A 21,056-nucleotide genomic window follows, 5' to 3' on the forward strand; every position below is an offset into this window, starting at 1 on the left:
TTTAAGCTGCATTTGTGTCTGCTACAATTAACTAATCTAGCCTTCTATTCCATGTGGGGGTTGTGAGGTAATCTTGAATGGCGTAACAAGATTTCAGTGTCTACCACTATTGACTGTGACTGGCACAGAGTTGAAGGATCTCGCATCAACAGCAACATGTTGGACTAGGATGCAGCTAAGGAAAAAACAACAGAGAGACTATGTGAGGAGGTGTGATTCTTTGAACATGGACTAAAAGCAAAACGCTGATACTGGACAGAAACAGTGGACCTCCACCGTCCTGCCATGGAGGGGTCAGCTGCAAAGAAAGTGAGTCCTTGTGAACTGTTTTCTTACACCTTTTCCCCTGCCTGGTGAACGAGAGGTCAGCGTCTGGTCTGGTGGCCATCTGTCAGAGGTTTAGTTGACTTCAGTCAGGCTGCTAGTATAGCCTCAGTGAGTTTATGAGTTATGTCAATAACTATGCGGTAATCTGGATTATCTGAACAAACTGTACAGCTTTTTTCATTGATAATGCCAATAGATATATTGTATTTTTAGGCACGTAAACACCAAGACAAATTCCTCATATGTGTAAACCTACTTGGAAATTAACCCCGATGCCTGTTCTGACTTTGATCTTGCAGATTAGAACGATCACACCGCAACTTAAAAGTCAATTATTTAATGAAACTGCAGTCGCGTAGGTGAAATTAGGAAAGTGTTTTTATCCATATTGAAAACAAGATTTATTTGTCTTGTACTTATGAGCGTGTTGTTGCTTTTTTCTGTTTTCTGAAAGCTGCATTGGTTCTAAAAATGACTCAGCTTACTTCAGAAAACTAATAGTTGCATGTAAACATTTAAACAATTAAACAATTCAGAGCGTCTGTTCTGGAAGTCGGGTAGAGTGATTCTGCTGGAATCCACCACGGCCTGCAGGATCCGACTGGAACAATGGCTTCTGTCATGTCAGGTTATCCCCCAGCTCAACCTCTCTGTAGGGTCAAACGTTAGACAAGATTTGGAGGCTTATGTCGGAGACAGGAAGAGTAAAAGGCACAATCCCAAGTACAGTTCTGGGCTTCCAGGACCCCATGAGGAGAGCTCAGAACAGAGATATGACATTCATCAGACTTTACCAGCATATTTACAACAGCATCTACCATCTGTTACTTGCTCAATATGGCTCGTCCCACTGGTTATCTGGTTTCAGTGTGTGTCAAAGGTATCTGCTTGTGTTACAGCAGGATGTCATGCCAAGTTTTCACGCCATGTTGTTTTTTTTTACTGAGGTAACACATGCTGATATTTATCATTTTAGATCAATCTTCTACTCACTGGTTTGTCATGTTAGGCTGAAGACAATGATGTCAGGCCAAACTTGTGTTACTGTCACATCACCTTTGTGCCCCAAGTAAACCCACCTCACCTGCTTAAGCAGGACATTGTCCCTGTTATCTCTTACATCATCTAATTATGACCTCCGTCCCATCAGGTGAAGATCAAATTGAATCAGATGCTTTGACAGTTAGGTGCATCAGCATTAACATCGCTCTCGCAGCTTGTGCCTGTGGATTAATGTGCCTGTCACATCACTAACAGCGGCTTCTGTTTTTTCCTTCCTTCTACTGACAGAAAATAGGATTTGGACATCACAGAAAAGGTATGTTAACACAAAATATATCATTAATGAAAAAAAGCACATGGAGGGTTGATAATATAGATTAGAATGTATCACTCAATCAGATAGTTGCTTGAATTTACACGATGTAATGATCAGTCAATGTATTTGAATAAGAGATTTATTAATTTGTCAAACACATATTTAATTGATAGTGATATTGTTCGATAGATCTATCTTACTGTCTTAAATTGATTGATTCGCTATTTTTTTTAGTTATGCTCAATATAAAAAAACGACATAATTTTCTCCTCTCAAAAAGGATGTATTTTGATTTTGTAATTATATTTTCCAACTGTTTTCTAAAAGACTTTTTCAACCATTTATTGGTCCCATTGGGAACCATTGATCTACTTACTTTGTTACTGAAATCATAAAGTAAACACAAACAAAATAGTCTGAGAATCAGATTATTCCTATGAAGTGGAATCAATGTCAATTTTGTAGAAACTAGAATATTATAGAATTAATCAGATCTGAGCAGTTAGAAGTGATTGAAGTGAGTGAATGATTATTTCTGTTCCTCAGAGACCACTGTTGGCCATGGGCTGCTGTTCCGTCAGTCCACAACAGACTACAGCGGTGATGACATCACTCACCCCAGGAAGCTGAACGGTTCCTCTGTGGAGGCACCAAGCTACCAAAACCTGCACCGGGAGCTGATGCTCAGCCATAAACGGTACAGAAAACATCTCTACTCTCTGCTTTTACTGTGACAAGGTCACCATTTGAACCAGCAGGGCAGTGTGTGAGTGTGACTTTGACTGACCATACAGGGGCCTGCTGCTGGAGGAGAAACCGGAGCTAAAGCGAGTGTTGGAGCAGCGCAGACTGGACCTGCACAAGGAGGAGGAGATGGCCCGACAGCGGCCCTCAGATCTGGAGACGGAGCTCCGCAAGAGGCAGCAGAAACTGAAGGAGGTCAGAAGTACAAAACAAACAGTGATGTCAAAAAGTTAATGTAGAAAACAACTTGTTTTGGCCCAAACACACTGGAGGTGTTCTCGAGGTTTTGACAAGATTTTAGGGGCAAATACTAGTGCTACCTTTTTTTTTTTTCAAATATCCCCAAGATCTCTTTTACTTTGAAAACCTTGACATGGAAGTGTGTCCTTTGTTTTTCCAGTACGAGCAGGAGGAGATCAGGCGGCGTGAGAACCAGCAGAAGATCCCAGAGTTTGTCCGTGTGAAGGACAACCTGAGGCGAACACAGACATCTGAGCAGTGAGGCCCCAAGGCTCGCATCAGCCCCTGCAGTATCTCACCATAGTGGCCCTATCTTTATGTTCACTGTCTGCTGAATTACATATAAAAAGGACCGCAAAAGCACCATCAGGACACACATCTTAGTTTATTTTAATTTTAATTTTTAAATGTCAGTAAGGAATCATGCAGGACAGGAAAAACATAATCCACATTTAGAAATGTCATCTTAAAGCTTTGTCAGTTTCTCATGAGGGAGTGGACGCCCATCTTTAAAATTGTGTTGGTTGTAAAAATTGTAAAGGGAAAGCTATACATGTAAAGGGGCTGAATATTTTTTATGTTTTTTATTTATCTTTTTCAAATCAACTTGTCATCCTCCCTCCTGAATAAAAGGAGCATGAGACTATTTTATTGTTTAGTGGATCGGCCAAACCATTCAAATTCCTCACTTTCTGTAAGATCACAATGCGACTCCTAACAGAGACATTTCTCAACAGAGCTGTTTTGTATCACTAGAAATCCCCCCAGTGTTCCAAATTTTGTTTATCTGTATATGACTTTTGGTTTTTAGTGTGTCTGTGTGCTGTGGAAATAAAAGGCTTTTATGGTTTGCAGAGAAGTGTTGTTTTGTTGGACACAATTCAGAGCACTGGGGATTGATTTGCATGCAGCTCTTCTCCCTGAGGACTCTCACGCTTCTTTCACATGGATATGGGACTTTGTTTAATTAGCTGATCTTTTCATTCCATCACGGGACGAGAGGAGAAAGCACAGGCCATCTGGAGGAGACTTTTCAGGATATATAGGCTGGGAATACCCAAGGGCCTGGTTAAGGCACTGGAGACATTTGGGAGAGTCGGGGAAGCCACCGACTGAAGGGAAATAAAAAGTGGCCTGTTTGCTATTTCAGGATTACATCTCGATGAGAAGGGATCTCTATTTCATACAGAACTCATACACAAATTTAAATTTAGTGGTGGTTGAGGTGGAACTAATTGTAACTACTTTCAAAACTCTGGATAGCATACTGTTGAACAGCACATAATGCTTTAGATGCTCATTATTGATCATTAAATTTGAGCCTGAAAGTAAATAGAAACAGTGGCTGTCAAAGATTCTGAGTACTCCATTTAACTATTTAATATTATATATACACAGTATATTATATCAACTTTAGTGTCTTTTCATGCCGCTCATGTGCAGAGTTTGAGGTATAGATTAATGATACAAACAACGAACAAACTATGATGGTATTTCATCAGCAAGGCATTATCCATCTCCACTGGGAAATACACAAGCAGTATAAAGTAGTACATAAACTCTAATGGAACCACGTTTAGTAACCGCAGTAATGTAGCATTCATGCATCACTAATCATGACCCAAAGCATCAAAAACATCACAAGTAGAATTGGTCTGAAATGGGCTGTGTTCTGCAAAAACGTGTAGGCTACTTTTGCTATTTGAAGTAGTTTTGGATACTATCACTTCTGCACCTTTACAATGTTTAATGCATGAATTTGAATTGTAACGGCATTTATGCACTGTACTTTTACCTAAGAAAAAGTAATGTTTATGAATATGTTTTTTAATACAATATTGTAGCAATTGCGCTGGTTAGCTTTCACCACTGCACATGATCCATTCAATATACCAAGCAAAAAAATATCATAATAAACAAAGTTAAGGTCAAATCATCCCACAGACTAGGCATAATCCATGGTGAAAAGTAGGTCTATAATGTAGAAATTAATCCTCTTCTAGGTTATGCTAATCAGAAATCAAAACGTCTGTCTCTAGAATACTGTTTAATGTAGCTATTCTTGGACTGTTGTGAAAGGATGAATGGGTCCAAAATACTTTCCTCTTTGCCCTCATCATGGCGGAAACAAGAGGTGAGTGTGTTCTTGTTCATCACTACTTGCTCACCAGCTGTCCTTGGTTTTACCAAAACTTGTCTCCCCCTCCGGCCATTCTTCTTTAGAGCCGCTTTCCAAATTAAAAGCCCCACAGTGAGTCGCGTGCTGTGTCAATACCCAGAGCGTGTCTGGAGAGTCAGAAGCCTCGGACCAAACCATTTGAAAAGACTACGGGTAGATAACCGGCACCCCAAAAAATTGGTTTCGTGGTGAAAATCGTATTTTGTTTTTTAGATATAACAATATTCCTTTAATAAAATGCATATAAAAACAATGGATAATGCAGTAACAATAAGAATAGATTGGTTATCAAATAATAATTCAGCAAAGACCAATAACGCTCCCCCTTCACCGATAAAATGGATTTGACTGAAACAGATGTCCCAAGCGTTACTCCCACATCTGACCAGAGAAAGTCGGAAGAAGTCCTGCTGGCTGTGAAAGGATGCTGTAGAGGAGCAAATAACAAACTATAGGGTAGGTACAGTTCATTTCTGTTTAACAGCATGATTTGGAGGAGCCGGTCAATCCCAGTATTAAGCTCGGACGATATGTGTAATGAGAGGAATGACGTTACAAATGGGTGAACTATTAAAGGGAACCGTTTTTTCGCTTACCTGAATTTGCTATTTGGGCTATATGTGACCCATAGAATAAAAACACTTCCAAAACATTAATTGTGATACCCGTTCACTCTTCTTCAGTAAATGTTAACACGTTTACTCAAGTTCTGTTATAAACTACAACATGAGAATGTATGTTATTTTAATATTTAAATGTTGTGCTCCTTTCTTCTTCTTCTACAAAACTTTGGTTGAGTGGGAAATATTGTCCCTTTTTACTTTACTACATTTTACATTTGACAGCTGTAGTTACTAGTAATTCAAATATAATTTTTTACATGCAGAAGATAAATTAAATATGATGCATTTACTTACTGCCATTATTTACAAAAATATTATACAAAAACAAAGACTTACTGCAACTATAATATCAATTATATATATAATTTTATATATATATATATATATATATTATAATTGATTAATACAAAACACCTTTGGTGAAAGACTGCGTTGAGTTTCGGCAGTTTAATCCCTGGCTCTGAATTGTGCCATGTATATGAACAGGTTGGCACCCACAGATCGACAGTGCTTTAAGACTTATGTGGGTCAACAAGCTGTTTGTTGGCGGTTGTTTGTGCCAGCAGCAGCAGAATAAACACAATCTCCTTCAGACCTCATGTTGACAGACATGCAGTGCTACTGTGGTGCTAAAGACAACACCTCTGTGTTGTGATGCCCCTGGAGTCCACCAGTTCTTTTGTCAACAGTGGGTACTTGTGGGTGAAAAGCTGTAACCACATCCTGCTAGAGGCCCCAAGATGACCACTGGTGTCCATTCGGAGGCCTCAGAAATGATGACTCAGGGGGACAAGGTGTCGTGATCTCAGGCCAGCAGTGCAGCCTCTGGAGAACAATGGAGCATCTCTTCTTGCCCTCTGTTTTTACGCTGTGACAGAGCTGCTGTGTCTGGCCAGCATATGGCCTCCAGTGACTGAGAGCAGGCTGATATGGTGCTTATTACCCCTGCATTGTCTCTCCGCTTGAAAACTAAGACCCCTGCACTACTAACAGCGTTGATCTGACAAAGGAAACAGGCTGGCAGTGTTTGACTCTTTGATACAGACTATTGAAACTTCAGCTTTTTATGTAATCACAGCCTCTTGTCTGCATTTTGCTGCAGTCTGCAGAGTTTCCACACTCAGCACTGCCTCTTAAGACAAAGATCTGACTCCAGTGACGTGCTTTGTAATACAACACTTCATTTTTTTCCCCTCCTGCCGCTGCCCCACATTGATGCACTTTTCTTCCAGCAGCCCATACTGTGTACAGAGTGGATTCATTTTGCTGAATGGATTTTGGCTTTTCATCAGGCTCTGAAATAAGGCATGCTGTAAAGTCGTTCGGTTTCTTCCATAGTATCAGCATTCAGTGGAGAATCTTAATTACAGGGTTCGAACGGGCCTCGGTCTGGTTTCAGGCATCCCTCACTGTTTCCTCGCCGAGGCTGGTCCCCGTTGGTAATTCCAGGGCCGACCACAGTGGTAATGAGCGAGGCGGTTGTGGCGGCATTCCAGGAGATCGCAGCTCCAGTGGCTCATGGGAAAGGGTGGCGGGGGAAGTCTGGGAGACAGTGAATCCACATCATGATCTCTCACCATAAACACACCACTTCCGTAGATGTTACACCGTCACAGGCGGGTGAGCAGTGAGGATGGGTGGGATGGTCAGCTCCCATCCCTGACACGTTCCTAGATAGTCCTCATTAGTGATGATCACATGCGTCCGCAATTAAGATGTTATGACTACATCAATCAAGGTGGAGACTGTGCTATCAGCAGCTATCCCTGCAGGAAATGGACTGCTATTCCTGTTGTACTCGAGAAGAAGTTTTTGCCTCTCTCTAAAGGTTAAATCCCAACACTCCTGTGAGCTGTGAGAAATCAGCATCAACATCTTGGCAATAAGCTGCTCGACCACGCACCCACCCACTCACTCAGCCTAGACCTCCGACCACAGACTCTTGTGAAAGTCTTCAGAGAGTTATGGGGTGTAAGCGGGTAAATCCCACATTACCCTGCCTGTCTCTGATTACCAGACTGGATTCCTGTTGACGTCTTTAGTTTTAGATTGCTGCAGCGTGGAGCCATGTGTCTGAGAGTACAGCACAGTAAAAACTCAGCACTGCAACTTTCCCCCTCCTCTCACTGCCGCCTCGTCTCAATACTGGCCCGACAACGAGTTGTCAGCAGATATTGCGCCCACAGCAGATTATTGGGGCCGGTTGATGGATACAGAGCCTTTGTTACAGTGTTGTTTTACTGACTCGAGCTGCCTATGCCTCATTGTGCTACCGCCTGCTTATAGCTGCGTCAGTTCACATGAGCTGCTGTGGTGAATGGGTCAGGCCTTTGGGATTCACAATAATATCCTGTTAGAGGAGATTTTCATCCACACGACTCCGTGTCTTCCTGGTCCCTACAGGAAAAGGCCTGATACCGATCTGCAAACACAGAGGAGGAGACGAGAGTTAAGGCTTCAGATCAGCTTTACAGTAGCAACACATTCATTCAAATGGTGTCTGCTTTCATAGCACTGCCCTACCCCTTCATTTCCGACTAATATCAGATAAATTGCTTCTTTGTTTACATGATATGAACACAGAAACAGCTCCAAGAGTCATGAATGTATGGACTCTCAGTTTTCATTCATGTCACATTGAAGCAAGGCAGGCTAATAATATCCTTTAATCATGTTAATGCCTGACCCGTAACGTAGTCTCTTGTGATAACCCTTTGAGGGGAAGGGTTGTGGCAGGCATGTGAGAGCCAGAAAAAAGGGATTGACCTAAAAAATAGAGAAATAAACAACCCTCTTCTGCCATGAGACGATTTCAGCTAGCCACAGGCCTCCTTTCCTCGACTTCTCTGTAAATGTTCTCTCCAATTTGTTGTTGTCATTGTTTTCCCCTTCGTTCTATCGTTTCTCTCTGCATCTCGTTTTTGTTTATTGTCAGTCAGATGTTGTGTTGAGGCCAAACAATGGAGCGAGCAGGCCGTAAACATGAGTTGTGCTCGCCTGTTTGTGAAAGTGTGTCAGTGAAATGGGAAGAGTCAGCATCTGACGCTGTGTGGACGAGCCCAGCATTGAGACATTCTTCCACTTCAAAGCCCCCAGAGGGTTTGTGGACACTGGTTGAATAGGAGCAGAGGGAGGGGAGCGCGGGGGGAACAGGTGCAGTGCATGAGTGGGGTAATTCCCGCTGCCATCTGCTTTCTTTTTCGGGGTCTGGGCTCTTTAAACGCCCTCTGACACGCCTCACGGCAACACGCTCCCCTAGCCGGCCGCACCGTGCCCCGTCACCATGGCACCACGATTCGGATTAACCCCTGCACATGTGCCGAGTCAACCGTGGGGGGCTGCCTCTTTTGTGAGTGAGCATGGGGGGAGAGACAGAGGTGGAGGAGGAGGAGGAGATGGAGAGCTGCATTGATAAGTATGTGAAAGGACACTCGCCAGTCATTCACTATTGTTAAGTAAAGCAGCAGGAGCGGGTGTGAATGAAGCCATGTGGTAGGAAAACAACAGAGGAAGCTTTAACCTCATCAGTGACCAATGCTATTTCACTAACCTGAGCTAAATGTGCTTATTTCAACAGGTATCTCTATAAACTCAAGAGCAGATAGTCAAGATGACGGCCATCGAGAGCAAAGAGGAGATCAGCGACACAGACAGTGGGATTATTTTACATTCTGGTAAGAGCATCAATAGAGCATCCGATTTCCACATATCTCATGCATCGCCCTGGGCTGTATAATGAATATGAAGCATTATAATACTACTGATATAAAAACAGCAAGCAAAAGAAAAGGCAACAAATACATCATGTACTTTTTATTAGCATAAGTTTAAAAGTCACAAAAGTGTACAAAACACTATAAAGCACCAGCCGTAGTGCTGATAAAGATACTATGTGTGTGATGCCAGGTGGGATGAAAGACTTCCTGGCTCTAGTATCATAATGCAGTAAAGTTATAGTGGCTAGTATATTAACGCCTGTGTGTTCACTACAGGTCCTGACAGCCCCACGTCCCCGGTGAAGGACCTGACCACCAACACCAGAGCCCTGAAGCTGAAGCACCAGTCTCTGGAGGAGCGTCTGGAGCTCTGCCTGCTGGAGCTCAGGAAGCTCTGCATCAGGGAGGCAGTAAGTGGAAAAATAAAAACATGTTATTCACAATCAGGATATTGTTTTGCGCTTTGAATAGTTATGAAGAACTTTGTAATAATAATAATAATAATTTGTTAACTTTCACAGGAGCTAACTGGTAAACTGCCCTCAGACTATCCTCTGATGCCCGATGAGAAGCTACCGCGGGTCAGAAGGAGGATTGGAGCTTCCTTCAAGCTGGACGAAGGTCTGATCCATCTAGACAAACAGGTACCAGCCACCATCAGTCTTTATTATTATTATTTGGAAACAAAAACAATTAACAAAGGAGGCTAAACTATATCAGCTATTAGTATTAAAAACTAAAACTATGAAAAACTAAATGTCTGATTTTGTATTTATGTTAGGATTCAGAGTTGCAAGCGCTGGAAACTGACCTGGCTCTTCAGAGGCAGATCTATGAAGCAGCCCGCAAACTCTCTGTGGAGGGAAACCTCAGTAAACCGCAGAAGAAGAGCCGGCTGCAGCAGTGCAAGAGGGAGGAGAAGAAAGTGAAGGACCTGCAGGACGCCGTATTCCAGCACAGGATCAAGAGCGAGTGCAACTCCCCGTGCATCCCCATCTCAAGCAGCCAACACAAAGGTGAGTGACACTGCCGCCCTCTTCAGGATACACTGTGAAGTGCACGCATGAGCACATACAGTGGGTCCAATGCACTTTTTAAAATGTTCCTTTTCTGTTGCAGATCTGAGCATGTCTGATGACAGCTCCCTCTCTGATGTTGTGGCCCTGGATGATGGTGAGTCAGGAGTTCATTTATATAAGCTTTAGATTAGAAATATATAGTATAAACGCTTAAATTATAAGTATATTATTCGCGGTGTGCGATTCTCAAAAAAAATCACGCTCCAAAGGAATGTGTCTTGCCTCACACTGACTGTTCTTCTCTTTGATCATGAATAGATGTGGACTCGCCCAGTCCTCCCTCTCCTCCAGAGTCTAGCTCATCCTACTCAGACCCCCTGCTTCTGTCAGCCAGCACCCTTCAGTCGTCCCAACAGTCATCAAGCAGCCAGCTCAGCGTGGAGTACGAGCCCTCCCCCATCCAGAACTCACCGTGGAAGGAGTCCAGTCTGGATCAGCCCTACCAGAAAGTCACTAAACCCCTATCAGCTTGCAGCAGCAGGTCCAGGTAGGAGTCCCAAGTGTACTGATTCCATCTGATACACAAGTGTACTGGGTAGAATAAAGCTTAGGCGTGTGTGCGGCTGTTTTACCTAACGGCACAAACAATGGAACAATACATGACATGTATAAATACTATGAATTCATACATATTTTACACTATCAAAATGGTCATAAAAAGGGAACAAGGAATAAACAAGCAGTCCATTGTCAGTATTCAGTACACAAACAAGGTTTGCACCTACAGTATGTGTTGTTTATCTCACATCACCCTCTCTGTCTTTGTCATGTGCAGCAGCCCAGCAGGGACCCAGGTGTCTGCAGAGAGCTGCAGGCTTCCTCTCTCGCAGTTCGTCAGGAACTCGGCCCTGCGTAACAACAACTCCACCAGTGCCCCCTCCACCCCAGAGCTGCACGTACGCAGACAGTACTCCCAGTCCTTCAGGTACACAGAGAAGTCAGATACATGTTTATTAATGCACAAATAAAAACCTATCAACTAAAACTTTCCAATTTAACATGTCTCCCCAGACTTCCCAAAAGTAAGCCATCAGGTGACAAGGAGCGCATCAGCACAGAGAACAATCGAGGGCGGGCCAGGCTCCCCCAGCGGCGCCGCGTGGCTGACTTGGTCATGGTGCGTTCACCAGAGTACTCTCCATTACGGCCCTACCAGTCCAGCTCTGAGGACAGCAGCTCAGAGCACTCTTCCTCTTCCTACATTAGCTCTCCTGGCAGGGACGGACCCTCTGAGATCCCAAAGCTCTGCCCGCCACCTTACGGATTCCACTTTGGAGCACAAAAGAAAGGGCTCTCCAGCATCTCAGGCCCACACAAGAACAACAACCAGTCCCAGACTGGCCCAAGCTACATCATGGCCACAGCAGAAGACGGTCCACTCTCCCCTCAAGACCTTGACATGGCAAAGTGCTTCCTGTCCCCGCCTCCTGTAGCACTCAGCCCGCAGCAGAGACAGTGGCAAGAGGGAGCGTCATCCCCGAGAAGAATCCTAAAGCCCCCTCCACCTTACACAAGGGTGGTGCGAACGCCCTCGCTGAAGGAGTACCCGAACCACGCCATCAGGCTGATGCCCCGGGAGATCGTGTCGGAGGAGCTGAAGTCTTGGCATCAGAGGAATCAGCTGCAGAAGTTTCGGCCAAGCTGCGTGGATCAGCTGAGTGTTAAGAGCCCCACCTCACCTCATCTGCCTCTATTCAAACAGGTCAGTACTGATAATGATACAACTAACACACGTGTCTGTAGCTCAGACACAACTTTCAATGTTTCAGGGCTTCAGTAAGGCTTCAACTTACAATTACTTTTAATAGATAAGTTTGTTGATTTTTTTCCAGGTTAAATCTATTATTTTCTGTCATTTAAAAAAAACAGAAAAGCAATACATTTACACAACTGACAAACCGAAACCTTCAATTTTGTTGGCGTATTTGCTTCCAAAATGTCTGAAATTATTCATCTGTCATTATAAATAGTTTGCAGATTACTGTTCCTTTCATCAACTAATTGATCCACTAATAGTTAAGCTCTGACAAATATACAATATATTTACATGTATGCAGAAGTTGACAACTGATTTCATGACTGTCCTCTCAGGGTTCGGGTAATGTGATTCTCCAGAGAGCTGCAGACGGGACTCCAGTCCAGTGGTTCATCGCAGAGGATGCTGAAATCGTTAGCCAGGTGTAGCGGAGACATCTGCTGCTCTGCAGTACGTTCAGTGGGATGTGTGTCATTCCTTTTTATTTATCTCTGTATTTATTAAAGCTTTGGATTCTCTGTGAGATCGTATGTTGACATGAAGCAGAAAGCGTGGACCTATCGGTGCCCTGATGAGCCCATTTCTTGTTGTCTTTTAATTTAAAACTTAATGTAAGGTGTTATGCCAGTTTATTTATTTTAAATTGTTTCTAACAGCTAAAGTTTCTAAAGGTGAACTGACCTTCATACCAGTAGATCAAAAGAGTTATAACAAGCTTGCTGTGGTTCTCTTTGTGGTTGGCACACATTTTGCACAAAAAAAATCACCCTCAGTAGTTCTCAGATATTTTGCCCATTTATAATATAATTTCTAATATTATAATATATTTATTGTTTTTCAAATTCTCCCAAACATAGAGACCTATTACTAAAATGCTACACTTTTGAAAATGCAGTGCTGTTTTAATATATCTATAGTTCAAATCTAACACCTGTCTAGCCTTGACGTGTAAGCTGAATCTTAATGCTACTATTAACTCTATTATTATTCACTGATGCCTTTATGGGGGTTTGATGAATGTCTTCAATGCAGTATGGAGTTATGTTACTAACCAAGTGATTGTATCAGTTTTGATATTTTTTGTATGCCTGTATTTATAATAAAAAATACGACTTAAGTTAAGATTGTGGCCTTGTTATGTAGAAAAGAGAGTATTTCAAAACACAACCAAAAGTTTAACATCAAAATATATTCAGATAAGAGCTTTCCAGTGTGAGGAACGTACTTCAACTGGTCTACACACTTGAAGTTTACAGTGCAGTCACATGTTACATTAAGACATCACTCTGATAACCATGGAGCTTCATCATAAAGTTTCCAACAACACGTAAGTCAACGTTAGGACGCAGAAAAGCACAAACAGGTACGTGATGAGGACCGCCCAGCGACAGCGATACAGCCAGTGAAACAGAGGACGTTGTCTCCACAAAGATCCGTACCTGAGCAGAGCAGACAATTAGTAAGTCAGTGTTGGTCCTGAGGAGAAATCATCAAAACATTGTTAAAACACGTAGACTTACGAGCCCCCGGAAAGTTGTCTGTACATATTCGCACTCTTTTTATCTTTGTCTCCCTTTTTCTTCGATAACACAGCTTTGCCCTTGTGTCTCTGCCGCAAAGTATTCAGAGGGGAACTGTAACACACACACACACACACACACACACACACAATGGTAGATACATTAGAGAAGCTAGAGGCAAATTTATTCATTATAAAATACTTAATAGATATTATAACGCCAACAAGACTTAATAATATGAGGGTATTATTAAGTGTATATTTCTGACTTCCAACATAGAGTCAGTCTATGTCGGAAGTGTAAAGCAGAACATGATACATACATGCATGAATTATGGGAATGGTTTTTCCTATTATGGAAGAATGTTCTGGAACTCATAGGGGATTGGTTCGACTGATTGGTCAACTGCCCAGATTGCCAAGGTTACGTCTCCTTAGGGACAAAACTGCTGTGCCACAACTAAGTAAATGTTCATTTATAGTAATGCTAAGATGTTGGAAAGAACCTCAAACCCTACACTACACAAAATAAAATTATTGAAATAGTTTCATCTGGATAGTTGTTTGGAAAACTGAACTGGAAAAATTACATGTCCAAAGAACAATGGGATCGTTTTAGGCAGTCTCTGTTTATAGCAACCTGGGATCTGATGGACTGGTTCATACATTACTGATGCTCACGTCATTCTTTTTTAATGTTCGTTAAGTTTCCTGCCTGTTTTGTTGTCTATTTTGTTTCTTTGCTTTTCTACTTTTAGAAAAAAGTAAAGAAAAATTTTAACCATAAAAAAATATGGGTAAAAACACAAGAGACATCTTAGGGTTCCTAAGGTTTTAGTTTTTGTTTTACCTTTGAAATTATTAAAATGACATGCAAAAAAAGTTAACTAGTAATGTGGCCTCATGAAAACTGACAAATTAAGTCCTATTACTGCAACTCCTAATGGTCTGTTGTGGTTTCTATGCCCTGACCGGATTTTGTCACTGAAGCACCAACAGTTCAAAAAACATGTTTCAGGTCGCTTTGTAGTTAAAGAAGAACGTTACAATTAAATGATGCTTTGATCGCCTTGAAATACTCAAACATTATTTTTAAATATTTGATGAAACTTGTCGAGCTGCTTTTGCCAGTAACCTGGAGATTGGAGATTATAAGCCGTACTTTTTGTTTGGTATCTTCTTGGCGGCCGGCTGCTTTGCAGGCAGGCACTCTGAGTTGGGGACGGGTGAGGTCTGTGAAGGAAGCTGAGCAGCTGACTCTTCTGGCAGAGTCTCATCTGGATCCTGAGGCCTGGAAGAACAAAGAAAAGAGGACATTCAGGTGATCATGTGGCCCCACAGATATGGATTCAAACTCTGAATTTTGACCTTTCTTCCACTGAGTAGCTGTCGTCCTTAGTTGCGGAAAAGCAGTTGGACTCTGAGCTCGGGGATGGGGACCGGCAGTCGGGGGAAGACTTCTTGCTGGAGGAGAACCCGTCATGAGAGGCCTGCTTCTTCAAGTCTCGTTTTACCTTCTCCTGTAGAGACACTTGTTTGTGTTTCTGGACGCTAACATTTGTTAATAAAGTGAAAGAGTTGACTAAAAAACGTCCTTACCTGGATTGGGAAGGGAATAAGAGAGACACTGACCCTTCGACGGCAGGCGTTCTAATGGAGGAAAGCAAATAAAAAGCAGATTGAAATGACGAAAAGGTAGCATAACCCAGACTGTAGAATTAGCCAGTTAACTACATACATGCAGAGAGATTTTCTTTCTGTTGTCACCCTCCTCTGGATCTACAACAAGACATCCAGAGGTCAGTCAAATAGTTCACATAACAAGAAAAATACCACAAAACAGACAAGCCACACAGTCAGAGACCTGGCGATGGTCTGAGATCCATGCTGTTTCTGCAGGAGTTCTGCTGCTGGATCGTCATCTTTGCCTCCTCCAGCTCTGCCACATTTCTGTCATGTTGTCTCCTCAGATTCTCCACGTGAGCCACCATGAGATCGACCGCGCGGCTAACACGAGCCTCCTGTCAAAGAGAGAAAGAGCATGCTGAGTGTATGTCATAAAAAGACAACTATAGGCTGTTACGTTAAGCTTAATTGTACAATAATATTTAATTATTTGCCACAGATGAATATTTAGACACTACAATAGGTACATTTTTGCCTTACCAGGATTCTAGATATGTTCTGAAAACATAACATACATCTATTTTTAGCAGGTTGTAACTCAACAAATTAGTAACCACATCTCTCAAATAACTCACAACATTGACTTTTAAGCATGAGACAGTTTTGTTTTTAGCTTTAGAAAAAGTAACCTCACATATTTCACATCATTTCAAGGTTAAGCAACATTTGAATCAAAGTGTGGATCAGCAGAGGGCCCTCAGTGTACCTGGTGCACAGCCCCGAGCACCTCAGCCGTGTTAGAGATCCGTTCCACAGTCCCCCCGAGGATGTCCAGAGACAGCTCCAGCCTCTGCAGGATGTTACTGCGCTTACTGTCCAGACACAGGCCCTTCAGCATCTGAAAATACACACAAACACACTCGTGTAGCTTCTCTATGATGATGTCATCGAGGATTACTTTAGACAATCCGGCATTTACTGCACCTCCAGGGTCTCCCTGCCTCTGGTCAGCTCCAGCTGGACGTTCTCCTCAGCCAGGTTGCGGGCGTGCTCCTCTGCCTGCAGCCTCTGCTTCAGGGTGTACTGATCGCAACGGAAGGCCAGGGCGATCTGAGAGAAGGTGATCTGCCAGCAGGAAAAATAGTATTCATTACACTCAATGCACCCTCGCATTTAAGATGTTTATGTTTTGTTGAATTTTAATTCCTGGCGCTGTCCAGAAACAACATAATTGAGCTGTATTCTTTATTGTAGATCTTTAAAAAAACGCACCTCAAGTGTATAAAGTCTAATACTAAAAGGGAAGTATTATAAACATGGAAATGTGGAAGATTTAACCTAATTTCCATCCTAGAAATTGTCTTATTTTCCTACATGCTCAGTATAAACACATGAACTTCACACTAAATAACCCAAATACAGACAGAAGGTAAAAATTTAAACATTAACGGAAAGGTTCACCGTTATTTAAAATTCATTATGAATTAATCACTGAATCAGTTAATCAGGTGCACATATGAACGATGACACAGTTTTGCTTGTTGTAATTACTCCTGTTTATATGGGCCTTAAAAAAATCCCTCCCTGCCTCCAATGAAAATGAGAGGTATAAAATCCCCTAAACAAAATTATACTCCAAGTCTACCTGCAGCTTATTTGATTATTGCAGCAATCTGATCAAGTCAAATTACACAGACAACCCGCATGCAGGCCAACATAAACAGGAATAACAGCTTAATCAGCATGTATTCAGGTGTATATTCAGAGATGAAGAATGGGTGTGCTTACCTCCAAATCTTTCTCTGACATCTCCACACTGTCAGAAAACAAGGACATTAAAGGCTTAATAAAAGTCTAATTAAATCATGTCATTTAAACACACTATGGAAGCCTGTAAGGCAGATAAACATCACACTGTGGTACCTGTTGAGGCCAACGCGCTCTATGATGGACAGCTCATTCCAGCTTGTGACTGGCGGCTCCTCTTGACTGGTTTCTGTTGTAAACAAACAACCCAGTTTAAATTCAGAGTGTTGATACTGACAGCTTGTCTTTTAAAAAAACATTTTGTAGCCGTTACCTTCGTCACTGTCCTCGCTGCCCAGCATGGCTGAAAGACAGTAGCTAGTTCTCTCTGCTTCAGGCTGAAATGAGTTGACAAACATTACCCCTGTCATTCAATATGAAGTGTTTCAGTTATAACAGGAGCAGGTAGGACAGCTGGTAGATTATTTCACTCACCTGAGCATTCATCATGTCTTCTTAATAATAATCCAAGTGTTAAATCAGATAAGAATCAGGTTAAATCATTCAAATCCAGTTCATTGATGTGTCCGTGTTTGGTTCTTTTCCTCTCTCAGGCTTCCTCCTGTACTGAGAATAGATAATCCTATTAAGAGATCCACAGTCAAACCAGAGGACGGCCGCCACAAGAGGCTCATCAGTACGGCTGTGTACCTGTCGCTGTGTTTGTGTCTTTGGCAAGCACACGCTGGTGTCCACGGATTCATATGTGCCACCTCAGTTGTTCTCAGTTGTCATTTTAAGAGGTTTAATACTGGGTGATAAAACACTTCAGAATAAGATACAGGTTTGTCTATCGTGAACTTACTGGGGGTTACATGTGTGGAAAAGAGGTATACAGAACTTCTACCTTCATTTTTTTTTTACTTTTACAGTTTTATAGAAATGTAAAATTTTGTGGACACTGTACCTATGTATTCTGGTGTTCTGACAGTGTTGATAGTCTGATACTCCTTGAAGGCCCCCCCTGACTTTCTGGGAATTTTGTTATGTTTAAATGAATTCTAAAACACTGACTGAAACGTTTTAAAAACATTTTAAGTGACAGTACAGTCATAAGTTGCAGAATGTGCAATATACAGGAGACTGTACTGCAGTGTACAAGATAAACAAATGCAAAATGATAATAAAAGGTTAAAATGATTTAAAGGGAAGAGGCTTTATTGCAACTCACTATTTAAATGTATTTAAAGTATAAAATACGATAAAAATCTACAACTGTGCATTCACCTCAAAATGGTTTTTAATCAATGTTTTGCTCGGCCTCTCCACAGATCAGCTACGTCAGGACAGTTGGAGCCAGTGATCAACAGGGTTCTTCCTCATTTCTATACAAATTAAATTACAGTATTATGAGTCCAATATTAAAACTGCTTGATTCCTTTCTTTACATTGTCACGTGTTACAATTTCAGGAACAGCTCTGTATTGGGAAAATAAAGGACTCCATGTGTTGACATATTTACATGTCAGGACACATTTTATGTAACCTATGAACAAAAGAGATACCCTTTTAATATTTAATTTGTTACCATGTTATTTGACTAATATTCTTGTTTCTTAAAAGGTATAATGATTAAGGGAAACTGCTTAGAATCCCATTTTTAAAATACCCATAGACAACATCTACATCAAGCAGGGAATTAATTACTTGAATAACTCAACTATAATAAACAAAAAACATTTACTATAAAACACTCAGCCATAAATGTTTAATTACCAGTATGTAAAGTAGATTTTTTTTCTGTATGGTTTATTATTGCTGGGAGCCCCTTACATTGAACTAACACAACCACGCACTGTTATGTTGGTAAAAATTGACATTATACCCACACCTTGATTCTAAGAGTGTACCTCAAATTCTATAAACGTAAATTTCCATTACCATCAAATCTGGTTAAAATTAAAAAGATCACCCAAAACAGTCAACTTTGGAACATCTCCACATTTTATTAATAGAAAAGCTGACATTTAGTAGAGGCGCTGGGGTTTGCCCATGGTGCTCTTGACGTAGAGGGCACGCACGTTCTGCCAGTTCTTCTTCAGCAGAGACACCAGGAAGTTGACAGCCAGGTGGATGTTGTACACAAGCTCATCCTCTGTCATCTTCACGTGTCCGACGGCTACTGCCAGACAGAGCACCTACAGGAGAAATAAGGGTAAGTGAGCAAACAATAAAATACATCGACGCAACCTCGGTTTACGAAAGATGCATTACATCTGAAAAGTAATGCTGCATACCTTCTTCATCTGGAATTTAATGGTTGATTTGACCTCGTCCACCTTGGTATTCATGTTCTCGTTGTGGGTGAGCAGGGAGGGGAACTTGCCGGCCTTGTTCAGCCCGGGGCCCAGGATACGAGGGATCTGCTTGATCAGGGACTCAGAGGCCAGGAAGGCATCGTACTTCTTGGCTATAAGAGAAGAGAAATCATCAATGTTGAATGACTTCAACAGCAACAGATAAAGTACAGCCTGGGTCATGTTGCTAACTTCATACCGAGCTTCTTGACCAGCTTCTTGTTCTTGTTGAGCTTCTTAAGAGCCTCAATGTCCATGTGTGGCAGCTCGGCAGCTTTGGCCTCATCACAATGCTGCTGGTCTCCCAGGACGCACACGGAGAACTTTGGCCTGGGTAGAGTCTTCAGCCTGCGTATTAACAGAACAGTTAGAGGCACTGCTCACAATCATTCGTCAAACCCAGGGGCATCCACTGCAAGCAAGACAGAGTAAGTCCAAGAGAAAACCTGGTTTGCCCTGTGCATGGTCTGCGTCATGTTTGTTAAACTGATCGCTACCAGACCACACAAGCAACTCAACTGATTTAATTGTCACTACTTCAACACATTAGTTTTGTTCTGGCTTATTGAAACTCATACTCTGCCATGCCCATATGACACCATCCTGATTTAACGGTGTAATAGAAAAAATCTTACCCATACCACCAGTGGCCGTTGTCCAGCTGACTTCTTTGGTAATTTAATGTAAATTGGTCGGCATGAGGACATGAACTTACCAGCTCAGACACTCAAAGCCTCCCCTCATGTTTTAAGACCCAGGGTAGGGGTCCGTCTGCATCACCTCCACCAGCCAAGGCTGGGTCAGCTCAGTCAGACTACCCAGAGTACTTCTCCATGTCTGCCCCTGGCCTGTCTGGAATGCTTTATTTTTAATATTGCCACAACTATTGGCCATACAACAGGCCGTTTTAATACTCAGACAGGGCTGGTAGCACACAGGGAAAAGGGTGGGTGAAACAGTAAAAGGTCGAACCTGACAGTGCCGGAGAAACGCTTGTCCTTCTGGGGATCATAGTTTTTCAAGCTGATCTGCAGCTCCACTGACTCTGTGAACCTACAGACAGACAAAGTTATTATTATATTACTGCAATAACTTTCCAGGCCCAGAGGTCCCGTGTTTAGCCTTCCCTCATATGAACTTACTTCCTTGGCTTGGCCAGAGAGCCCTGGAGGACCTCTGACACAGCTTCGTACAACGTATCCCTGGAGACCTTACTGTAACAAAAGCATAATAAAAATTATTAAAGTAAATTAAATTAATGAAATGCCTCAATCAGCTGTTTTCATATTCTTAATCAGTATCGGCGACTATACAATTAAAATGGATACAAAACTCAAAAAGATTCATCATAATATCATCCAGAAGAACTAATGTACACATCCGATGCCTTTTTGTTTTACAAAACAAGTTATAAATCAGTGGATGATGGTGGATTACTTCTGAAACTTAATCGTGGTATCCTACACCGGCAGATGAACTGCTCCCATATAACTGCACCTTATACTGAAAAATTTTACTAAAACCACTACAGCCGAATAACGTTATAAAACTTAAAAGCGTCGGGGCGTTGTAAAACCCAGTATACATGGGAAAAACAGTTTATTTCTCGACATTTATTACTTAAATTTGGGCTTACCTCATTTTAGCGGCTGATGCCTCTCTCCTTGCTACGCTGGAAAAGGAAGTACCGCAGGAAGTTACGCAAAATAAAGGCGGCCATGTGGTGACGTCAAACAATAGCGACTATATATATATATATATATATTTTTTAACTTAACACCTCGAAACTTTAAAACTCTGTATGACACTATTGATTGTGTTGCAAA

The 21,056-nt window shown here is 41.9% G+C and overlaps 3 protein-coding genes across 3 annotated transcripts; 2 read left to right on the forward strand and 1 right to left on the reverse strand.

Moving 5' to 3' along the window:
* Positions 1 to 285: 285 nt before the first annotated feature.
* LOC138590281 (protein FAM107B) lies at positions 286 to 2,891 on the forward strand. Its single transcript, XM_069660892.1, has 5 exons — positions 286 to 309; positions 1,618 to 1,645; positions 2,192 to 2,342; positions 2,440 to 2,584; positions 2,790 to 2,891. The coding sequence occupies exons 1-5, from the start codon at positions 286 to 288 to the stop codon at positions 2,889 to 2,891; spliced, it is 450 nt and encodes a 149-aa protein (XP_069516993.1).
* A 2,311-nt stretch (positions 2,892 to 5,202) lies between these two features.
* inavaa (innate immunity activator a) lies at positions 5,203 to 13,081 on the forward strand. The gene is made up of 10 exons (XM_069660563.1): positions 5,203 to 5,264; positions 9,009 to 9,105; positions 9,424 to 9,557; positions 9,669 to 9,791; positions 9,929 to 10,163; positions 10,267 to 10,320; positions 10,485 to 10,713; positions 11,002 to 11,151; positions 11,238 to 11,928; positions 12,318 to 13,081. The coding sequence occupies exons 2-10, from the start codon at positions 9,042 to 9,044 to the stop codon at positions 12,408 to 12,410; spliced, it is 1,773 nt and encodes a 590-aa protein (XP_069516664.1). The 5' UTR covers positions 5,203 to 5,264; positions 9,009 to 9,041; the 3' UTR covers positions 12,411 to 13,081.
* Positions 13,082 to 18,859: 5,778 nt separating this feature from the next.
* On the reverse strand, positions 18,860 to 20,906 carry rpl10a (ribosomal protein L10a). Its single transcript, XM_069660729.1, has 6 exons — positions 20,867 to 20,906; positions 20,373 to 20,444; positions 20,203 to 20,283; positions 19,430 to 19,578; positions 19,171 to 19,343; positions 18,860 to 19,071 (listed from the first exon to the last, which is right to left on the reverse strand). Exons 1-6 carry the CDS (start codon positions 20,869 to 20,871, stop codon positions 18,901 to 18,903), a joined length of 651 nt encoding a protein of 216 aa, XP_069516830.1. The 5' UTR covers positions 20,872 to 20,906; the 3' UTR covers positions 18,860 to 18,900.
* Positions 20,907 to 21,056: the final 150 nt, after the last annotated feature.

Source organism: Semicossyphus pulcher, unplaced genomic scaffold (assembly GCF_022749685.1).
Source record: "Semicossyphus pulcher isolate SPU_LCO1_2020_fin unplaced genomic scaffold, fSemPul1.0.p SCAF_13, whole genome shotgun sequence".
Lineage (NCBI taxonomy): Eukaryota > Metazoa > Chordata > Actinopteri > Labriformes > Labridae > Semicossyphus > Semicossyphus pulcher.